This window comes from Mobula hypostoma, chromosome 28, assembly GCF_963921235.1.
Source record: "Mobula hypostoma chromosome 28, sMobHyp1.1, whole genome shotgun sequence".
Classification (NCBI taxonomy): domain Eukaryota; kingdom Metazoa; phylum Chordata; class Chondrichthyes; order Myliobatiformes; family Myliobatidae; genus Mobula; species Mobula hypostoma.
The window spans coordinates 31,000,183-31,023,488 of NC_086124.1; the positions used below are offsets into that span (position 1 = coordinate 31,000,183).

The 23,306-nt window shown below is 42.2% G+C and overlaps 1 protein-coding gene across 1 annotated transcript in view; it reads left to right on the forward strand.

Moving 5' to 3' along the window:
• Positions 1–6,457: 6,457 nt before the first annotated feature.
• LOC134338979 (probable G-protein coupled receptor 139) overlaps positions 6,458–23,306 on the forward strand; it is a 48,639-nt gene continuing 31,790 nt past the window's right edge. Inside the window, exon 1 of the mRNA XM_063035200.1 lies at positions 6,458–6,554. Coding sequence (XP_062891270.1) covers positions 6,458–6,554 — 97 coding nt within the window. The remainder of the gene's footprint in view (positions 6,555–23,306) is intronic.

Sequence of the window (23,306 nt, forward strand, 5' to 3'; positions counted from 1 at the left end):
GAGTATTGTGTACAGTTCTGGTCACGGAATTATAGGAAAGAGGTCAACAAAATAGACAGAGTACAGAGGTGATTTACTAGAATGTTACCTGGGTTTCAGCACCCAAGTTACAGAGGAGGATTGAACAATTTAGGTCTTTATTCGTTGGAGCGTAGAAGGTTGAGGGGGAACTTGATTGAGGTATTCAAATTGATGAGGGGGATAGATAGAGTTGACGTGGATAGGGTTTTTCCACTGAGATGGGGGAGATTCAAACAAAAGGACACGAGTTGAGAGTTAGGGGGCAAAAGTTTAGGGGTAACACGAGGGGGAACTTCTTTACTCATAGAGTGGTGGCTGTGTGGAACGATCTTCCAGTAGAAGTGGTAGAGGTAGGTTCGATATTGTCATTTAAAGAAAAATTGGACAGGTATATGGACAGGAAATGAATTGAGGGTTTTGGGCTGAGTGGAGGTCGGTGGGACTAGGTGAGAGCAAGCGTTCAACATGGACTAGAAGGGCCGAGATGGCCTGTTTCCGTGCTGCAATTGTTATATGGTTATATATATTATGATCACTGTCGCCGAAGGGTTCTTTTACCTTAAGCTCTCTAATCAATTCCCGTTCATAGTAAAACACTGAATTCAGAATAGCTGGTCTTCTGTTTGGCTCAATTAGCTATTTGCAGGTATTCTAGGAATTCCATCTCTCAGGATCCAACATTAATCAGATTTCCCCAATCTACCTTCATTTCTTGCCCTTACAGTTACTTAACCGTAACCAGAACGATCCAGCGCCTTCCGACACCATGTCACCTCTTTCCAATGATGTGATTTCATTTTTCACTATTAGTGGGACGTCACCCGCTCTGCCTGACGTTTTCATAAAATATATATCCTTGGACGTTAAGCTTCTTTGAGTCACGATTTACTTATGGTCACAACGTCATACCTGCGAATCTCAAACTGTGCGCAAGGTCATCTATCTTACTCCATATTCTGCGTGCATTCAAACATATCACCTTCAGCATTGCATTCACCCTTTATATATCGCCTTCAGTACTGAAGTCCCTTTTTCCATTTTGTCCTCGTTTTACGTTGCAACTTATCCTATTGATTGCAATTTTGTGCTGCAATCACTCTCTCCTTGCGAGCAGTCTCACTAGATACTGCCTCTGAAAACCAACTACCTCTTGCTCAGCAGCGCCACACCTGTTCTCGTCCACTGCCAAAGTAGTTTATTCCATTTTAAAAGAAACTAATTAAACTTCTTTTATTAATTTAGGAGACGTGAAGGTGTACACCAACTGTTACAAATGATACGTACCTCAAAGTGATAATAAGTTTGAAAATATTGTCCCGATTAATATTCCATATGCGCATCTCAAATGATGTGACCAAGAGAACATATCCTTTGAAAGTTAAAACAAAAGATAAAAGGATATGTATTTTGTTGTGATTTCCTTGATAGCGGATTTCCATTGCGCTATAACACAATGTATAAAAATAACTCACGTGAATTGTTTGTTCAGTGGGTTGTCTCTGATGTGACTAATAAGCTGGTAAAATTAGTTTCGAGATAACAGTATCCTCTCCTTTATAAGCACTTTCAAATCAATCACCGGTAGTTTTCGGCAGTAGGAGCTTTTTGACCTGATCGTCACACGGAAAATGGACTATCCAGCAATTTACTACATACAAAGCGTTTATTATCCCGTTCTGACTGCGATTGGTATCCCCAGTAAATAATTGGAGCACGCGTGCGAATTTTTCTTGCTCTATCTGCTGCTCGCCATTATATTCCCCGTAAAATCCAAGATACATAGCGCATTGTCTGATGAGGGATTTTGGTCTGATCAGGTTTGAAACACATGTTTCTTTCTTTTTCCGGCCGTTCGTTATTGCTAATTTCTTGATCACCTTTAACGACCGAGTTAGCACTAATATTGAATTAGTTCCAGCAATTTACCTCGCCCGACATTCCAAAGCTTTCAATTTCTGAGTTGGTATCAACGTCTAAAAACTGAAGCTTTATAGCAACGAAATGATAACTTAACCGTCACCACAATATGTTCACGAGCATTCCGGTTTATCCATGAAACATAGCTAATAGAAAAGAGTCATAGAAAAGTACAACACAGACACAGACCCCTCGGCCCATCTAGTCCATCTAGTTTGAAACCATCTAAACTACCTACTCCCATCGACCCGCACAGAAACCATAGGTGTTTTACATGCAGCAAATGAGAATTCATTTTCAATACAATCGTCTAAATATCTTTTCAATTGCAAAGATAACCGAATACATATGAATGCCCCGTTTTCCCTTTTGGCCATTTTTTTTTTTGGCCCGTCTTAATTTTAATGCTGCGCGTTCCTGGAGTCACATGTGTATGGACAGAAGTAACAGTCTATTTGGGCTCATTATATCAAACGATCAACGAAACATTCAGCTTTATCAGCTACAAACAGGGACCTATTGGAGATGGCTGCGTTGATCAGCAGTCATCTCTTAAACATGCCTTGGACTTCAGTCAGTGAACAAACCAGTGAAATTGATCGGACTTTGTGCGCTTGAAGCTAACTGTTATATTCTTCCTTGCAGTTAATTTGATGGCTATCGTGATCCTTTGTCGTGGAAAATGCGGACTCAGCAAATGCACCACACGTTACCTGGTGGCGATGGCATCAGCTGATTTACTGGGTGTTATCATTGGCGTTGTATTGGAGCGGATCAATCATATTTATGTTTTTGCGAGATTTTTGCTCATCAGACCAATTTGTGCGATGTCATTTGTCTTCAGGCTCGCAGTCATGGACTGTTCTATGTGGCTGACGGTGGCGTTCGCATTTGATCGATGTATTGTAATTTGTAGCCAAAAGCTGCAGAAACGATTTTGCACCGAGAGGAACGCGACTATAATGGTAGTGATTGTGGGCATAGGATGTTGTTTAAGGTGTGCTCCATTTTACTTTTCAATAGATCATTTCGTGATTATTGACAACGTTCCATGGGGCTGTATTGACAAGGCAGATTACTTTACTTCACCAGTGTGGAAAGTTTACCAACTGTTTAATACTATTATTACACCTTCATTGCCAATCGGTTTAATTCTATTGTTCAATGCTTTAACAGTCAGACGTATTATAGCGACAAACAGAGTCCGCCGAACACTCCAGAGCAGCAATGACATTGAGAAGGATTCAGAGGTGAAGAACCGGAGAAAGTCAATGGTTTTGCTGGTCACTCTACCAGCAAACTTCATTTTATTGTGGATCCCCTTTATAGTGTCTACTATGATTTGACAAGGCCATAATTACTTTTACACAGACATGTATCTCAGTTCACCGTCGTTTATCCTGCAAGAGTTTGGGTCCATGTTGCAATTTCTCTGCACGTGCACCAACACGTGTATCTACACACGGCGCCTGAGGAAATTCAGGGAAGAGATGAGGACCGGAGTGAAACAACTGGTCACACTGAATGGCCGAATTTTTAGATAAACAGCAAGTTGAATTGTATGTTTTGTCATGAGGTACATGCATTTTCTGAATCATCAGTATGTCTGACAAATATACTATGAATCTATGTAGCCAGGTGCGTGAAGGTTAGACACACATTTCTCCAACAAGGTCAGCAAGTTAATTTGCTCAAGTAAGCCAACGAAAGGAATGTTGCTGCTTTTCCAAAACCATGATCCAATTTCAGAAACCCCCTCCCCCGCCCCTGCCCCCCGCCCATGAGCATGGCAACCTTGCCCTTTTGACTTGCATTTTCTATCTCTCGTTAAAATTTGGCGACCACATCCATACTAATTCTTCGGCGTCTGTATATAACTCCTATCGCGGGCATTTCACATTTGCAGGTCCTTTGCTTCACCCAGAACGATTCAACGCCATCTGACCTCATGCCACCTCTTACTAATGAATTCACTTCATTTTTACCAACAGAGCCACGCCAGCCCCTCTGCCTACCCCTTGGTTCTCTCGATAGATTGTGCAGATTTGATCATTAACCTGCCAGCTATAATCTTCTTTCAGTCATGATTCAGTGATGCTCACAAGGTCCCGCCTGCCAATCTGTAACTGTGCAAAAAATCATCGATCGTATTCCAAATACAGCATGCACTTAAATAAAACCCCTTCAGTCCGGTCTTCGCCCTTTTCAATTTTGTCTGCCTTTTTGAATTGCTACTTATCCTGTTGACTACAATTTTGCCCTCTCATCAGCCTCTTGCTAGGAGGCTCACTACACACTGCCTCTGTTTGTAAACTAACTATCAGCACTATCACTCCGGTTGTCAATTCCCTGCCAAATTAGTTTACTCATGTAAAAGACAACTTCAATTTACTGTACTAATTGAGGAATCGTAAAGCACCGGGCCTCCGGTTACAAGTGATACTTATTTGAAAGTGAAATAACGGTAAAAATAGTGTTCCAATTAATTTATGTTATGGAGAAGGAATGTATGACGTTCTCCTGAGAAAGCGTAAACGAAAATAAAAGAAGATGTAAGTTCGCAAAGACGAGGAAATCTGCAGACGCTGGAATTTCAAGCGACGCACACAAAAAGTGCCGGTGAATGTAGCAGGCCAGGCAGCATCTATAGGAAGAGGTACAGTCGACGTTTCGTGCCGAGACCCTTCGTCAGGACTAACTGAAAGAAGAAATAGTAAGAGATTTGAAAGTGGGACGGGGAGAGGGAGATACGAAATGAGCGCAGGTGTTCAGCGAAACGGTCTCTCAGCCTGTCCGCCAGAGAAAGCAGGATCTCCCAGTGGCCACATATTTTAATCCCACGTCCCATTCCCATTCTGATATGTCTATCCACGGTCTCTTCTACTGTCAAGATGAAGCCAAACTCAGGTTGGAGGAACAACACCTTATATTCTGTCTGGGTAGTCTCCAACCTGATGGCATGAACATTGACTTGTCTAACTTCCGTTAATGCCCGACATCCTCCTCGTACCCCATTCGTTATTTATTTATCTATCTATCTATTTATCTATCTATCTATCTATCTATCTATTTATCTATCTAACTATCTATCTATTTATTTACGCATGTATTTATTATTTATTTATTTAATTGTTTATCTATCTATTTATTCATCTATTTATTTACCAATTTATCTATTTATCTATTAATTAATTTGTATCTATTTATCTATCTATTTATTTATTTATTTATCTATTTATCTATTTATCTATCTATTTATTTATTTATTTTTCTCTCTCTTCTTTTTCTCCCTCTGTCCTTATCACTACTTGCCTATCCTCTGGGCTTCCCCCTCCCCCTTTTTTTCTCCCCAGGCCTCCGGTCCCATGATCCTCTCATATCCCTTTTGCCAATCAACTGTCCAGCTCTCAGCTCCATCCCTCTCCGTCCTGTCTTCTCCTATCATCTCGGATCTCCCCTCCCACTCCCCCTCGCACTTTCAAATCTCCTACTATCTGTTCTTTCAGTTAGTCCTGACGAAGGGTCTCGGCCCGAAAGGTCGACTGTACCTCTTCCAAGAGATGCTGCGTGGCTTGCTCCGCTCACCAGCAATTTTTTCAGAAAATTTAAGTTGTTGTGATTTCCTTGATGAGCGATTTCTATTTCGCTCTAACACAGCGTATAGAAATAGCTTACGTTAATTGTTTGTTCAACGGGCTGTCGCTGATGTGACTAATAAGCTGGTAATGCGAGCTGGGAGATCGCAGTATCCTCTCCTTTATAAACGCGTGCAAAGCAATCACCAGTAGCTTTCGTCAGTCGGAACGGTATAAGCTGATCGCCACCTTACACGGAAAATGGAATATCCAGTAATTTACTACATACAGAGTATTTTTTATCCTGTGCTGACTGCGATTGGTATCCCCAGTAAATAACTGCAGTATGCGTGCGGCTTCTACTTACTCTCTCTTCTGCACGGCTTAAACTCGCCATAAAGCGTGCTTTACATATCGTTACTCATTGCTGCTATCCTTGTCAAATATAACAATTGAATTAGAACTAATATTTATTTTGTTTCTGCATTTTGCCTTGCACGACCTTAAAAAACATGAATGGTATGTATCTTTCAAAGTCTGATTAGGTACCAGTGCCGAAAACTGAAGCTTTACAGGGACGAAGATAACTCTTTACCGTCACGACAACATTTCCGTGGAGATTTCGGTCAGAGTCGTAGAGCCATTGAAAAGCACAGCACAGCACAGAAGCAGGCCATTCGGCCATGCCGAATCCACTTACACTGCCTACTCCCAACGACATGCACTGGGACCATTGTTCCTTTCGACAATAATGCATCAACAAAGAGAAACAGAATACACAGGTCCCATTTTCACTTGAGGACTTGCTCTGCTTCTAATCTTAACTCCGCTGTTTCCTCTACGCACATGCAATAGGTAAGAAGATACAGACTATCTGTGCCCATTACGCTCCCAATGTCCGTGCTCCGTTCGGCGTTATCTGCCACAGTGATCGAGCTATCGCGATGGATTCGTCGATCAGCAGTCCTCTCTATAAAAAGCCGTTCAAACTGCTGGAAACTTGCCGACTCATCTGCTACTCGGATATTCCCTTGGTCTCAAGTATGAGTGGAAGGTGCGAATTCTCTGAATGCTTAATGAATCGATGCTAGTTTAACAATGCAAATCAAGTCAATGGATCGGATTTTCGTAGGCTTCAAACTAACTCCTTTTTCCTTCCTTGCAGTTAATTTGATGGCTGTTGTGACCCTTTGTCGTGGAAAATGCGGACTCTCCAAATGCATCACGCTTTACCTGGTGGCAATGGCAACAGCTGATTTAATGGGTGTTATCATTGGCGTTGTACTCGAGCGGATCAATAATATTTATGTTTTTGCAAGCTTTTTGCTCATCAGTCCGATTTGCGCTACGACGCTTGTGTTTCGGCTCGCACTTATGGACTGTTCTGTCTGGCTAACGGTGACTTTCATATTTGATCGATGTATTGCAATTTGCAGTCAAAAGCTGAGAAAACGATTTTGCACCGAGAAGACGGCGATGATAGTGGTAGTGATTGTGGGCACAGGGAGTTGTTTAAGGTATGTTCCATCTTACTTTTCATTAGAACCTTACGCGATTATTGACAACTTTCCATGGCGCTGTATTGGCAGAGCGGATTACTTTACTTCACCAGTGCGGAAAACTTACCAGATGTTTAATTGTATCATTACACCTTTATTGCCAATCGCTTTAATTGTATTGTTCAATGCTTTAACAGTCACGCACATAATAGCGGCAAACAGAGTCCGCCGAGGACTCCGGAGCAGCAATGACAATGAGAAGGATTCAGAGGTGGAGAACCGGCGAAAGTCAATGATTTTGCTGTTCGCTCTATCAGCCAATTTCATTTTATTGTGGATCCCCTTTATAGTCTCCATTACGATATGGCAGGCTCAACATTACTTTTATACAGACAGATATCTTAATTCTCTATCGTTTATCCTGCAACAGTCTGGGTTCAAGTTATAATTTCTCTACACCTTCACCAACGCGTGTATCTGCACACTGTCCCAGAGGAAATTCAGGAAAGAGATGACGAAAGGAGTGAAACATCTGGTCACATTAAATGGCCAACTTTGTAGATAAACGGAAGTAGAAATGTATGTTTTGAATTGAGGTCACAGAAATTTTCTGAATTATGGTCCGAGAAATAGACGATAAATTTGCGTAGCCAGGTACCTGAAGATTGGAAGCTTGTTGTTGCAACAAGATCAGCGAACTGAATTTCCTGGAGTCCCAAAGAATAAACTATGATTTTATATCGGCAGATTTCCATTTAAAATGATTGGATTCACACCGTATTCTTGGCCAACGAACCATGTGGTGCTTGCGTGATGCATACATTGTAGAATTATATTCTAATTGACTGATCACGATCCACTGAACACACTTGCACATTCTATATGACTGGCGGAACAATTTACCTTGGATATAATAATCCTGTTTCCGGTAAAGTGAGTCCGGTTCTATGTACCGGATCTCTGTTGTTCAAGTCTCAAGAATTGAGGTAACACGCTTTCTCCTGAAAAAGGAAAGTATACAACAGATGGCAAATGAACCCCTGGTCTGACAGGCAAATTGTCCTTTCTTGCAGTCCTTATGAATGGAGTTGGTATCAAAAACAGATCTGCGACTTGAACCTCAAAATAAGACATCGCTATATTTTTCGAGCGATGCTATGATTAATCTGATCGATGTGGTCTCATTCCACTAATTTAGTCGCGCCAAAGGAAAGCTCTATGTCCAAAATCACCATCCATCTTTGGTGGAATATCCTTGACTTTGTAGCATGTACGTTTGTTTCCCATAGTTTAAACACACACATATTTCTTTATATTTCCATCAAAAAAATGTATTTTAATTAGTCTGTTATCACCGAAGCTGTCAACAGAATAAGATCAGTGTAATTCGAACCAGAGATGATTCCAGATTCCAGATGATCCGGGCCATTTTCTTCATTATAATGGGTGACGATGGAAATCAGTGTGAAAGGATTAACGTGGAAATCTGCAGATGCTGGAATTTCAAGCAACACACGCAAAAGTTGCTGGTGAACGCAGCAGGCCAGGCAGCATCTCTAGGAAGAGGTACAGTCGACGTTTCGGGCAGAGACCCTTCGTTCACCAGCAACTTTTCTGTGTGTTGCTTGGTTCAATATAGTTAGTCAGAGAAAAGTGTGTTGATAATTTTCTTTTTTTAGCCAGACGCAATGTTCTTTGCATCAAGCAACACGGTTATGGTATTTCTTCTGTGAGTCCATTATAAAGTAAGAAATGATGGTGTTAATTGAAATAAAATTGTAACAACAGGTAACCTTCTTCCATTTTTTTCAGGTTTACTCGTTCAGATTGGGTTGGCTGGGAGACTAACGCCGCTTGTTTATTTCAGTGGAATCTCCCTTCAATATTATGGCAAGGAACGTTTTTCCATCGTAGGTTGATGCATATCGTGAGAAAAGTGCGTAACAGTACATCTTGTATCTGTAGGGAAACGTAACAGTTAATTGTGTTTCTGCACAGCGCCTGAAAGTTATATTCCTTTGTAATGTATCATCGGCACCTCTGCAGAAATGCTACAATTCACAGGTACAGATTATTTGGATATCAGGTCCTTCCAGCCCAACAAACCGTGCAAGCCAGCAATCCACCAATTTAATTCTAACTAAATCACAGGATAATTTACATTTATCAATTAGCCTCCTAACCGGTAAGACTTTGGACTGTGGGAGGACAGCGAAGCACGCGGAGGAAGCCTATGAGAAAGCAGGTTCTCCCAGTGGCCATATATTTTAATTCCACATCCCATTCCCATTCTGATATGTCTATCCATTCTGATATGTCTAACAACCCTAACCCTCCTCTACTGTAATGATGAAGCCACACTCAGGTTGGAGGAACAAAACCTTATATTCCGTCAAGGTAGCCACCAACCTGGTGGCATGAATATTGACTTCTCTAACTTCCGCTAATGCCCTACCTCCCCCTCGTATCCCATACGTTATTTATTTATATACACACATTCTTTCTTTCTCTCTCCTTTTTCTCCCTCTGTCCCTCTGACTATACCCCTTGCCCATCCTCTGGATTTTTTACCCCCCCCCTTCCTTCTCCCTGCGCCTCCTGTCCCATGATCCTCTCATATCCGTTTTGCCAATCACCTGTCCAGCTCTTGGCTCCATCCCTCCCCCTCCTGTCTTCTTCTATCATTTTGTATCTCTCCCTCCCCCTCCCACTTTCAAATCTCTTACTAGCTCTTCCTTCAGTTAGTCCTGATGAAGGGTCTCGGCCCGAAACGTTGACTGTACCTCTTCCTATAGATGCTGCCTGGCCTGCTTCGTTCACCAGAAACTTTGATGTGTGTTGCTCGTCATTGAACATGACAGAAAGTGTCTTACTTTCAAAATGGGACTCTGCTTTTACCACTTCCTCTGAGGCTACAAATGACCATAATGACTCCATCTTTTCACTTATTTTCGCTTTGGAAATTTGTGGAAAAATTTCCAAGCTGCTATAACGTTTTTGTTTCTCATTTTACCACTATCCTATACTGTTTATCGAACAATATCTATTGCTCAAATGCCAAATTTCTCCAGCCGTCAAAACCATTGCTTTAAAGGCAACTTGCTTATTCGATTATATTTAACCAAAAAAAACGAAACGTTAAAACAGAATGTACAGCCACTTGTCTGATAACCTGGACCATTTAACAGCAACAATGAGGAATAGCTGTTAGGTTCTCACAGCCATTACCGGCCGACCGTTTCCCTTTTACGTTTTTTATCAAAACTTAACACGTATTTAGACCATAAGACCAGAGGAAATAGGAGTATATTTATTTTATTTGGTCCATCGAGTTTGCTCTGTCATTTAATCATGGCTGATCCTCTCTTCCCCTCCTCAGCCCCACTCTCAGGCCTTCTTCCCGGAACCTTTGATGCGGTATCCAATCAAGAATCCATCAAGCTCTGCCTTAAAAACACCCAGAGACCTGGCTTCCGCAGCTGCCTGTGGTAATAACTTCCACAATTTCTCCACTTCTGACTGAACAGATAAGTCCGCAGCTGTGTTGTAAGTGGACACCCCTCGCTCCTGAGGCTGTGCCCTATTGCTCTAGACTCTCTCACCATTGGAAACATCCTTTCCACATCTACCCTGTCTAGGCCTTTCAACATTCGAAAGTTTATAACGCGATGCCCCCTCATCCTTCTAAATTCCAGCGAGTACAGACCCAGAGCTATCAAACGTACGTCGTATGATAACGCGCTCACTCCTGAAATTCTCCTTGTGAACCTTCTCTGAACCGTCTCCAAATCCAGCAGATCTTCTCTCAGATGAGGAGCCGGAACTGTTCACAATATAAAGCCTCATCATCGTATCCCTGCTCTTGTATTCCAGACCTCTTGAAATGAATGCTCGCATTGCATTTGCCTTCCTCACCACCGACTCAACCTGCAAGTTAATCTTTAGAATGTTCTATACAAGGACTCCCAAGTCCCTTTGCATTGAAGGTTTAGCATTTTCTCCCATTTAGAAAATAATCTGTACATTAATTCCTTCTACCAAGTGCATGACTATGCATTTTTCAATATTTTATTTTATTTGCCACTTTCTTTCCCATTCCCCTTATCTGACTAATTCCTTCGGCAGCCTTCTTGTTTCCTCAACACTACCTGCCTCTACACCAATCTTCATATCATCTGCAAACATGGCAACAAAGCCATCTATTCCATCATCTAAACCATTGATATAAGCATAAAAATAAGCGGTAGCGAAACCGACCACTGCGGAACACCAGTAGTCTCTAGCAGCCAACGAGAAAAAGAATCCTTATATTCCCACTCGTTGTTTTCTACCAATCAGGCAATTCTCTAACTGTGCCAGTAATTTTCTTGCAATACCACAGGATCTTAACTTGGGAAGCAGGCTTATGTGTAGCACTTTGTCAAAGGTCTTCTGAAAGTCCAAATATAGAAACTCCACTATATCCACTTTATCAATCCTATTTTGTAATCTCCTCAAAGAATGCCAGCTCTTTCAGGTAAGGCTCTGTCTGAAGGAAACCATGCCGACTTCATCCTATCTTCTCCTGTGTCGGCAAGTACTCAATAACCTCATCCTTAACAATTGAGTCCCACATCTTCTCAACCTCCGAGGTCAGGCTAACTGCTCAATAATTTCCTTTCTGCTGCCTTCCTCCTTTCTTAAAGAGTGGACTGACATTTTCAGCTTCCGCTCCTGCGGCCATGCCCGAGTCCAATGAATTTTGGCTACCCCTTTCATAACCCTACGGTGCAGTTCAACTTTAGCGAGTGACTTTTGTACCCTTAGGTTTGTCAGTCTTTTGATCACCTTCTCCCTTGTAATAGTAACTGCACTTACTCCTCTTCCCTCGTGCCCTTCAACATCTGGCACACTGCGAGTCTCTTCCACAGTGAAGACGGATGTAAAATACTGATTCTGTCCATCTGTCATCTTATTTCTCTGGACTTCCTTTCTAGCCGTCATATATCCAGTCTTGCTTGCGTATTTTATGCTAAATTCTTAAATGTGAACTATATATCGTTTAAATGGAGATGGAATCATTACATTGCCTTCGAACTCCGTTTTGCTGAGATCAAAGTATAAAGCAAATCACCTTCGTTTATTGCGTACAGAATGCACTTATATTGCGCTCGGCAGCCTCTGATAGGGTGTATCTAATACCCCTGAGCATAACTGACTTACGGCCCATTACGCTGCATGGGCAGCAATGAAAGTCCTCCATCTGTGCTTGTCTATATCGTGGAACACTGATGTAGAAGCTGTCTTCATTGCTGTTTCCATAACAATTTTATAACCAGTCAGGGTTGTTAACCATGAAGTGAAGCCAGGACCCAGAAGACCGGAGGACCACTCCTACTGTGGATTGTACACTTAGGCCTTTTTGGCTCGGATGACCCTGTCAAGAGCCAAAGCACAAGACCCTCACTGCAACCAACATAACTCTGCGGGTCATTGAGTCTCCAAACCCTAGGACAAGGCTGTGGTTCGCATGGAAGAGTCTTTCACAATTTGATATGGAATTGTTTGGTAGTTCGTTTTCTCTTAAGATGCTATTTAAAAGGACCACGCAAAGTTCTTCATCTACGCGGTTACAACTAACTTCTGGCACTCTCTTTTGGTTATTAAATCGTCGTTCACATACTTTTAGTTACCCATTTTATCTTCCTATAACGCAGCACTGTACGACTATAAATATCACCCACAATTCTGTCGCCGTTTTATATGCACTCGGCCATCCAGAAAGGTTCAAATTTATCGTCAAAGTATACAGCTCTGAGACTATTCTCCAGATAGACATGAAACTAAGAATGGAATGATCATCAACCCCCAAATCGCTCCTCCCCGGCACAAAAAAATGAATAAAAACGGAACAGGCATATTGACCTCCAAACCCCTCCCTCCGATACACAAACAAACTCGAGAAATTTCGAGGAAAAACTCGGATAATATAAAACTATAATGCTACAGCAAGCCGATAGCCTGAGGCCATGTCAAAATGCAGAAAACCTCTGTAACATTCTCGTGGCACAGCGGCAGGCCTTCACTTCTGGGAGGGAGAGCATTCCCAACAGAGATGAAAAGACAATCTCCCCACTCTGGTTGCAGAGGCGTTTCGCCACGATCAAAAGACAAGCAGCTGGCACCCATCTTCCGCACGTTTCCTCAATCTCCCTCGTGTCAGTAATCCGCGAACAATGCAAGCGTTAATCGCTCGTACCCCATCCCGTGGCCTTCTCGCCACGAGGTTCCCGAAAGCTTAAACCCCTCGAAGTCATTTTCTGAACCTCCTTTGAACCCTCTCCAGTAGCAGCACGTCCTTCCTGAGATAAGGGGCCCAGACCTGCTCACAATACTTCAGGTGAGGTCTCACCAGTGCTTCAAAAAGCATCAACATTACATCCTTCCCTCATATTCTAGTCCTTTTGAGATCAATACCATATGGCGTTTGCTACCCTCACCACCGCCTCAGCCTGCAAATTAACTGTACAAGAATCCTATATAAGGACTCCTTTTTGAATCTTCGCTCAATTTAGCAAATTGTTTCCCCTTTTATTTCATCTACCAGAATGCATGACCATAAACTTTCCGACACTATATTCCATCTGCTACTTCTTTGCCCACTGGTATCCCTCTAATCTACACAAACAAATCTATCCAAGTTATTCTGCAGCCTCTTCACATCCTCGGAACTTCCTGCCCTCCGCCTACCTTTTTATCGTCCACATACCTTGAGAGAAAACCATTAATTCCATCACCCAAGTCATTGACATATGAAGTAAAAAGAAGCGGACCCAGCACAGACCATCTGGAATACCACTGGTCACCAACCAACAGCCAAGGAGAAAACGCTCCCTTTATTCCTATTCATTGCATGGACTCTTAACTAATTAAACAGTCTCATGTGTGGTCCTTGTTAAGTTCCTTTAGAAAATATAGGTACACAACAAAAACCACCGGTACTCCTTCGTCTATTCGGCCTATTATGTCTTCAAAGAATTCTAACAGATTTGTCAGGTACAATTTTTGTTTGAGGAATTCATGCTCATTACGGGCTATTTTTTAATATTATGAGGACACGCAGTTCTCTTTTATTGTCATTTAGTAATGCATGCATTAAGAAACGATACAATATTCCTCCGGTGTGATATCACAAAACACAGGACAGACCAATACTAAAAAAAAAACAAAACCACACAATTATAACATATAGTTACAAAAGTGCAACAATACCATGACTTGATGAAGCACAGTCCATGGCACAGTAAAAGAGTTCAACGTTTCTCAAAGTCCCACATCTCACGCAGACGGGAGAAGGAAAAAAACTCTCCCTGCCCTGCCGGACCACAGTCTGACTCTGAGTCGTCCGAAATCTTCGAGCCTCCGATCAGCCCTCCGACACCGAGTACCGAGCACCATCTCTATCCGAAAGATTTGACCTCAGTATCGGTCACCAGCAGCAGGCAAAGCCGAGGATTTTGAGGCCTATCCATCTGGAAGATTCTCGATCGCACAGTAACAGCGGCAGCGAAGTGGAGCTTCAGAAATTTCTCCAGATGTTCCTCTGTGCTTTCACGTCCGTCTCCATCAAATCAGAATTGCCCACGGCCCCTATTTAACGGATACGATATCAGTTTCACCGGAGAGCTGCGCGCGCCCGGCGCTCTGCTATCGCCTCCTCCCGCCTCCCTTTCAACATGTGCCTTCAAGCACGCCGAAACCACATCTTTAACAGTCGCCTCTAACGTGTTCCCAACCACCGAAGTCAGATCGCAGACCTGCAATTTCCTTCGTTTGCGTCTCTCCTCTGAAAGATTACCCTGACATTCGGGAACATAAAGACCTGCACCTGCTGTTACAAATGATACTTATTTGACAAAGATAATGAAGTTAAAAATAAGCTTCTTAACTTTTGTGTAATAGAGAAGGAATGTGCGACATCTGTTTTTGAAAGCGTAAAAATGTAATTTGTTGTGATTTCCTAAATGACCGATTTGTATTTCGTTGTGGCACAATGTATAGAAATAGTTTACGTTAATTGTTTAATCACTGGGCTGTCACTGATGTGGCTAATAAGCTGGTAAAATTAGTTTGGAGATTGCAGAATCCTTTCCTTTATAAGCGCTTTCAAAGCAATCACCAACACTTTTCGGCAGTGGACCATTATAACCTGATCGTGGCCACACGCGGAGAATGGAATATCCAGCAATTTTCTACATAGCGAGTGTTTATTATCCGATACTGACCGCTATTGGTATCCCTAGTAAGTAACTGACTGGAGTATGTGTTCAATTACTTCTTGTTCTATCTGCTGCTCTGTATTATATTCGCCGTAAAAATCCACTTCACATAGTGCATTGTCTGAAGAGGTATTTCGGACTGATCAGGTATCAAACGTAAGTTTCTTTCTTCTTCCGGCCGTTTTATTGCCGGTTTGTTTCTCAACTGTTACAACTTAGTTCGCACTAATATTAATCTAGTTCCAGCAATTTCCCTCGCCCGACCTTCCAAAGCATGAATGGTATATGTCGTTCTGAATCTGAGTCGGTTTCAATGCGCAAAACCGAAGCTTTACAGCAACGGAAAGAATACTTACCGTCACCACAATATGTGCACGGAGCTTTCTGGTTTATCCTGGAAACATAGTTATTGTCATATAAAACCATAGCACAGAAACAGACTCTTTGGAACATCCATGATGAAAGAATTTAAACTGCCTGCTTCCTTCGACCTGCATCGGGATTCTAGTTCTTTTACACCATCATGCAACAGCTGAGAACTCATTTTCAAAATAATTGTCGAGATATATTTTTAATTGCAACAATAACCCAACAAAAACATGACTCTCAGTTCTCCCTTTAGGACTTGTTCTTTTCTGGTTATAATTTTAACTCTGAGGGTACCTGGACTCATAAGTGTTAAATCAGAGGGAACAGTCTATCTGCATCCGAATATATTCCATGTATCAATGCTCCATTCATCTTTATCAGCTATTCCAGATGGCTGCGTTGTTTAGCATTTCTCTGTTAAATATACCGTGGACTGCGGAATCCCACTACAGACTGCTGGGAATTTGCCTACTCAGCTGTTACTCGGATCCTCCATTGGCCTCAAGCATGAGTGAAAACCCTAGAGAATAGTATAAGCATTTTATGGATCGAAACCAATTTAAACCGGGATGGAATCAGAAGGATGGTTCCCTTTAGTCTGCCAACAATTCTGTGCATGCAAATTAAATAAAATGGATCTGTCATAAGGGGGTGGCTGGGAACCGTTCCAAGTGCAAGACACAGACGCTGAAGTACTAGGGACAGGACTAGGATACAGGGTGAGGGTTAGGACATGGACAGGAAAACCGGGAACCCGGAACAGGTCTGCACCAGAGAGCTAGAAGCCCGGGCTTGAACTCCGAGCCAGAGACTGGACAAGGAACCAGTAACTGGGTCTTGCCTCTGGCTCGGACCCCAGAACTGGGCAAGGACGAGACCTGACTGGCAGGCAGGACGAGGCTGGAGTCTTCAGGCTTGAGGCGAGGCTTAAGACTAGAGACTTGAGGCGAGGCTGGAGACCAGAGACTTGAGGCGAGGCTTGAGGCTTGGGGTCTTGAAGCTTGGTTTGTGGCGAGGGTCGAGGTGCTGGGGGTCTTGAAGATTGGCTTGGGGCGAGACTCGAGGCTTGGGTCTTGTAGCTTGGCTTGGGGCGAGTCTTGAGGCTTGGATTGTGTCCATCTCTGAACTTTCGATGAGGACTGGCTCTTGGACCTCTGTTTCCTCCTACTGAAATCAATATTCAGCTTTCTAGTCTTGAGGTCATTGAGTAAGAGGTTGTAGTTATGGCAGATGTTCAGTCTCCCTCCGACATGCTGATTGGTCACCACCTGTCATTCGGCCTACGACAGACCTGAATATGGCTTCGATGCTGTGTTTAGCCACACAGTTTCAAGAGTAACGCGAGGAGAGACGGAACTTAGTACACAGTCGTGTGGTACATCTGTCAGGATGGAGATCGTGGAGGAAACCTTGTTGCCAATCCAAACAGCCTAGCTGATTTATTTCCCTCTCAGCCCCACTCTCCGGCCGTTTTCTCCGTATCCCTTCATGCAGTGGCCAACCATGAAAATGACAAACTCTTCCTTACATATATGTAAAGACATGACCTCCACAGACGTCTGCGGAAAAGAATTCCACGTTTTTCTCTCTTGCAAACAAATTCATCTTCATCTCCAAATAGATGCTATGGCTGTGACCTCTGGTCCTAGACTTTATCAGCAAAGGAAACATCCTCATCACATCCAATCTATCGAGGACTTTCAACATTAGATGGTTTTCGATTAGCTCGCCCTCCATTCTTAATTCCAGAGAATACAGGCCCACAGCCAACAAACGGAATGCATATGACAAGTCGTTGAATCCTGAAATCTTTTACCAGTGTCTGCACATCCTTTCTAAGATAAGGGGCTCAGAATCACTCGCAATATTTCAAGTGCTGTTTCGCCAGTGCTTTAAAAACCCTCAACACCTCCTTGCGTTCATATTTTCTTCCTTCATCAACGCCTCAACCTGCAAACTAACAGTTTGGGAATCCTGCACAAGGACTCCAGAAGTGTCTTTGCGCCTCCCCTTTTTGAATGTTATCTCGATTTAGAAAATAGCCTGCACTTTTATTTTATCTACAAGAATGCATGATCATAAACTTTCCGACAATGTATTCCAGCTTCTACTTCTTTGCCGATTCGCTTAATCGATCTAAATAATTCTGCAGCTTTACCACTTTTCCACTTACCTTCGTATCTTTCACAAACTTTGCAGCAAAGTCATCACTTCCACCACCCAGGTCATTGGCATGTAACGTAAAAAGAAGCGAACCCAGCACAGACCATGTGGAACATCACGTCACCGGTATCAAAGAAGAAAATGCTCCCTTTCTTCCCATTTTTTGCCCCCTGCCAGTCAGCCAGTATCTTTCCTGTAATAGTATTGGCTCTTAACATATTAATCAGCCTCAAATGTGCAGCTCGTCATGTGATCCACTATTTCACCTTTGCCTGTCCTGAATGTTATATCTTCAAAGAATTGCAACAGATTTGTCAGGCATGATTTTCCTTGAGAAATATATGCTAATTACAGCCTATTTCATCACGTGCCTTCAAGTAAGCCGAAACCACATCCTTAACTATCGACTCCAACATCTTCCCAGCCACTGTGATCAGAGTAACCGGCGTATAGTTCCCTTTCGTCTGCCCCTCCCCTCTCTGGGAGGGTGGCGGAGCATTTGCACATTTCTAGTCTACGGAAACCATTCTAGAATCTAGTGATTCTTGAATGATCATTACTGGTGCATCTACAATCTCTTCAGCCACCTCCTTCAGAACCCTGTGCATAACACAATCTGGTCCAGGTTGTCAGCAAACGTTTCCCTAGTAATGGGAACTGCATAAATTTCTAACCATTGACTGTCTTGAACTTCTGACGCACTGCTCGTGTCTTCCACAGTGAAGACTGATGCAAAATATTTACTCAGTTCGTCCACCATTTCCTTGTGTCCTATTACAAACTCTGTAGTATTGTTTTCCAACGATCCGATATCCACTTAGCGCATCTCTTTTAAACGTTTGTATCTGAAGAAACATGTGCTATTCCTTTAATATTATTGGCTGCTTACTTTGGTATTCCATCTGAACCTTCTTCATGACATTTTATTTTGTTTTTTTACAGCAACCCAATCCTCTAACTTCCCACTAATTTTATGCCTTCTCTTTGGCCTATAAGATGGCTTTGACTTCTGTTATTTACGGTTATGTCAGCTTGTCGCTAAAATACGTCTTCCTCTTTAGGATGTATATAGCCTGTGCCTTTAATATCGCGTTCAGAATTTACAGTCAGTGTTGCTCTGCCGTCATCCATGCCAGTGTTCTTTTGTCCCAGTGAGTTCAGACCATCTCCTCACTGGTGCCTCTGCATTGTCTTTCCTCCAGTGTAATACTGGCATGTATGATTTCACCTTCTGTCTCTCTAACCTCCTGCTGTAAGTTATAGATCTCATCCATACTATTTGCTTTGTGTCTCGATATAGCACCTATCAGCGTTTTTTCTTTACTCTTGCAGTTTCTCTGCTCTACACCGAATAATACAACAGCTTCCGACCCTATGTCACCTCTTTCTAATGGTCTGAATTCATTTTTACTAATAGCGCCACGCCCCCACTTCTGCCTGTCCTTTCGATACAATGCGTATTCGTGGGCGTTACGATCCCAGACATAAACTTCTTTGAGTTACTCTTAAGTGATGGCCACAAGGTCATAACTTTCAATCTGAATGTGCCTCAATTTCTTCTCTCTAATTCCGTTACTTCGTGCATTCAAACAAAACAATTTCAGTCCTGCATTGAAACTTTCGATTCTGTCGATCTTTTAAATTTCCAACATTCTGTTGATTGCAATCTTGCCCTATCACCACTCTCTCCTAGCTGAGAGTCTTACTACACACTGACTTAGTATGCAAAAAAAGTGACCTCATGCTCAACTCTATCACCCTGCTACACACTGCCCTGCCAGATTAGTTTACATCTATTAAAAGACAAATTCAATTTCCTTTATTAATTTCAGTAATCATAAAGACCTGCACCTACTGTTACAAATGATGCTATTTTGACAGGGATAATGAAGTTAAAAATAAACATCTTAAATTTAGTGTAATAGAGATAGAATGTGCGACATTCACCCTTGTGAGCGTGAACAAAATATAAAACAAAGTGTAGCTTGTTGTGATTTCTTCGATGATCGATTTCCATTTCGTTGTGACACAATGTGTCGCAATAGCTTACGTGAACTGTTTGTTCACTGGCCTGTCTCCGATGTGACTAATAAGCGGGTAAGATTATTTTGAAGATTGCAGAATTGTCTCCTGTATAAGCGCTTTGAAATCTTTCGGTAGTAGGAGGATTATAACCTAATGGTCACGTCACAGGGAAAATGGAATACCCGGCAATTTACTACATAGAGAGTGTTTATTATCCTGCACTGATTGTCATTTGTATCCCTCGTAAGTAACTGACTGGAGAATGTGTGCGATTTCTTCTTGCTCTATCTGCTGCACTGCGTTATTTTCGCCGTAAAAATCCTTTATACATAGTACATTCTCTGACGAGGTATTTCGGTCTTAACAGGTTTCAAACATGCTTCTTTCTTCTTCTGGCCGTTTTATTGCCGGTTTGTTTCTCAAATCTAACAACCGAGTTCATACTAATATTAATGTAATTCCAGCAATTTTCCTCGCCCGACCTTCTAAGGCATGAATGGTAAATGTCGTTCTGAATCTTAGTAGGGATCGATGACTGAAAGCGAAGCTTTACAACAACGAAAGAATACTTCACCGTCACCGTAATATGTTCACGGAGCGCTCCGGTTTATGCACGAAACATTCTTACTGACACAGAAGACTACAGCACATAAAGATGCCGTTCGGCTCCTCTGTTCCATGTTGAAACATTTAAGCTGGCTACTTCCTTCGACCTGCATCCGGACTGCGGTTCTTTTACACCATCATGCAACAAATGAGATCTCATTTTCAATATACTCGTCGGAATATCTTTTCAACTCCAACAATAACCAGAGAAAATATGACTTCCCCGTTTTCCCTTTTGGGCTTGTTCATTTCTCCTTAAAATTTTAACCTTGCGGGTCCCTGGATTCAGAAGTGTTAAACCAGAGGAAACAGTCTTGCTGCGTCCGATCATATTCCACATATCAACGCTCCGTTCAGCTTTATCATTTAGAATATGGGACCAATTCAAGACTGCTGTGTTGATGAACAGTCGTCTGTTAAATGTACCGTGGACTGCGGATTCCCGTGGCAAGCTACTGGAAATTTGCCTACTCAGCTGTTTCTCCGATCGTCCCTTGGCCTCAAGCACGACAGCAAGTCCTGGCGAACGGTGCAAGCACCTTATAGATCGAAGCCAATTTAAGACGGGATGAAATCAGAAGGATGGTCTCGCTTCAGTCCTAAACAATTCTCTGCATGCAAATCAAACAACATGGATCAGATTTAATGCGCTTGAAACTAATTCTTGTTTTCTTCCTTGCAGTTAATTTCATGGCTATTGTGATCCTGTGTCGTGAGAAATGCGGACTCTCCAAATGCATCACCCATTATCTGGTGGCGATGGCAACAACTGATCTAATCGGTGTTTTAATTGGCGTTATATTCAAGAGGATCAATAATATTTATATTTTTGCAAGAGTTTTGCTCATCACCCCGATTTGCGCAACATCACTTGTCTTTAGGCTCGCAGCCATGGACTGTTCTGTCTGGTTAACGGTGGCTTTCACATTTGATCGGTGTGTTGCAATTTGTAGCCAAAAGCTGCAGAAAGGATATTGCACAGAGAGGGCTGCGACCATAGTGGTAGCGATTGTGGGCATAGGGAGTTGTTTAAGGTGTGTTCCATTTTACTTTTCAGTAGATCCTTTCGCAATTATTGACAACATTCCTTGGCGTTGTGTTACCAGGGCAGATTACTTTACTTCACCAGTGTGGAAAGTTTACCAGCTCTTTTTTACCATCATTACTCCTTTATTGCCAATCGGTTTAATTCTATTGTTCAACGCTTTAACAGTCAGACATATTTTAACGGCAAACAGAGTCCGCCGGGGACTCCGGGGCAGCAATGACAATGAGAAGAATTCAGAGGTGGAGAACCGGAGAAAGTCAATGATTTTGCTGTTCGCTCTATCAGCCAATTTCATTTTATTGTGGATTCCATTCATAGTCTCTATTATGATCTGGCAAGCACAAAATTACTTTTACACAGACAGATATCTTAATTCGCCCTCGTTTATCGTGCAAGAGTTTGGGTTCATGTTACAATTTCTCTGCACCTGCACCAACACGTGTATCTACACTCTGTGCCAGAGGAAACTCAGGGACGAGATGAAGAAGGAGTGAAACTTCTGGTCAATGGCCGAATATGTAGTTAAAGCGTAAGTTGAATTGTATATTTTGTTATGAGGTCATATCATTTATTTCAGTCATCAGTATATCAGATAAATATACCACGAATCTGCGTAACGAGGTTTGCGATGTTTAGAAGCCCGTTTTCCAACAATTGCAGCAAACGTGATATCCTGAGGAGCGACCTCGAACAGAGTGTTGCCGATGTGACCTTTATTTTGGCAGTAAGATGTTTAAATTAATTGGACGAATCGTGGGGCCTTGGGCAACAAATAATGGTATGATTCTTACATTGGTAGAATTCAATTCTAATTGACTAGCTCGTCGATCTACTGAACACGCGTGTACATACTCTCTGATTGAAGGAGAAATTGTATCGGATCTCTGGCTACTTTCGAAAAATGAGGAAGCACACAGTCCCCTGAAAAATGGAAGTATACAACAGTTGACAAATAAAACCCTTGACTAACACATAAATTGTCCTGTCATGCAGTTTTAATTGAGGTCTAAAACGTAACTATGACTTGTTCTCATAATAGAATTTCGATGAAGTTTTCGGGTGATGCAACGATTTATCTAGTAGAGGTGGTTTCGTTCTCCAAATTTTGCCACTCCAAAGGCAAGACCTATGTCTAAAGTCAAGATCCAGTTTGGCTGGAATATCCCCGACTTTTCAGCGTGGATATTTGTTTCCCATTTTAAAATGTATATTTTCCTTTATATATGTGATGTGTTCACCTGTTACAAATCAGTACCACGCAATAACAAACAGTACACAATATGCAATTAAACGATTGAGCTTTATAATTCTTAATTTGATTATATTTTAGTAAAGAAACAAAAACAGAGAAATAGGGCCCATTTACAACAAAGAGTGTAATACGCACGTTAGAGCTCATGGTTCCGTCCATTCGTTCCCGATCGACCTCCTCCGAGCGTCGCGGACCCTCGGACCCTCATTCCAAGTCCACTGCGTTCGGCAGTCTACCAACTATCTGCACTCCCGTCTTCTCTCTTCATCTGTTCCCGACAAAAGATGGTGAAATCCCTTCTCTCAGATCCACAAGAAAGAACACAATGCCTATCATTGGAGGGGGAACATTCCAAAGCCCCCGTTATCTCTAGTGATAACCCAAAGATTACTGCCACAGAGAAGCCATTATAATATCAGTGAGGCAGTATAGAGAGGTCATTACATTAGCAGTAATACTTCACAACGCGTTACACACTCCCCCCCCCCCGCCAACAAATTTAGTCATGTCCTCATGACGTTGAGATAATTCGCCAACCTCTCCTGCAAAACATAAAGACCAATCTAGGTGTAA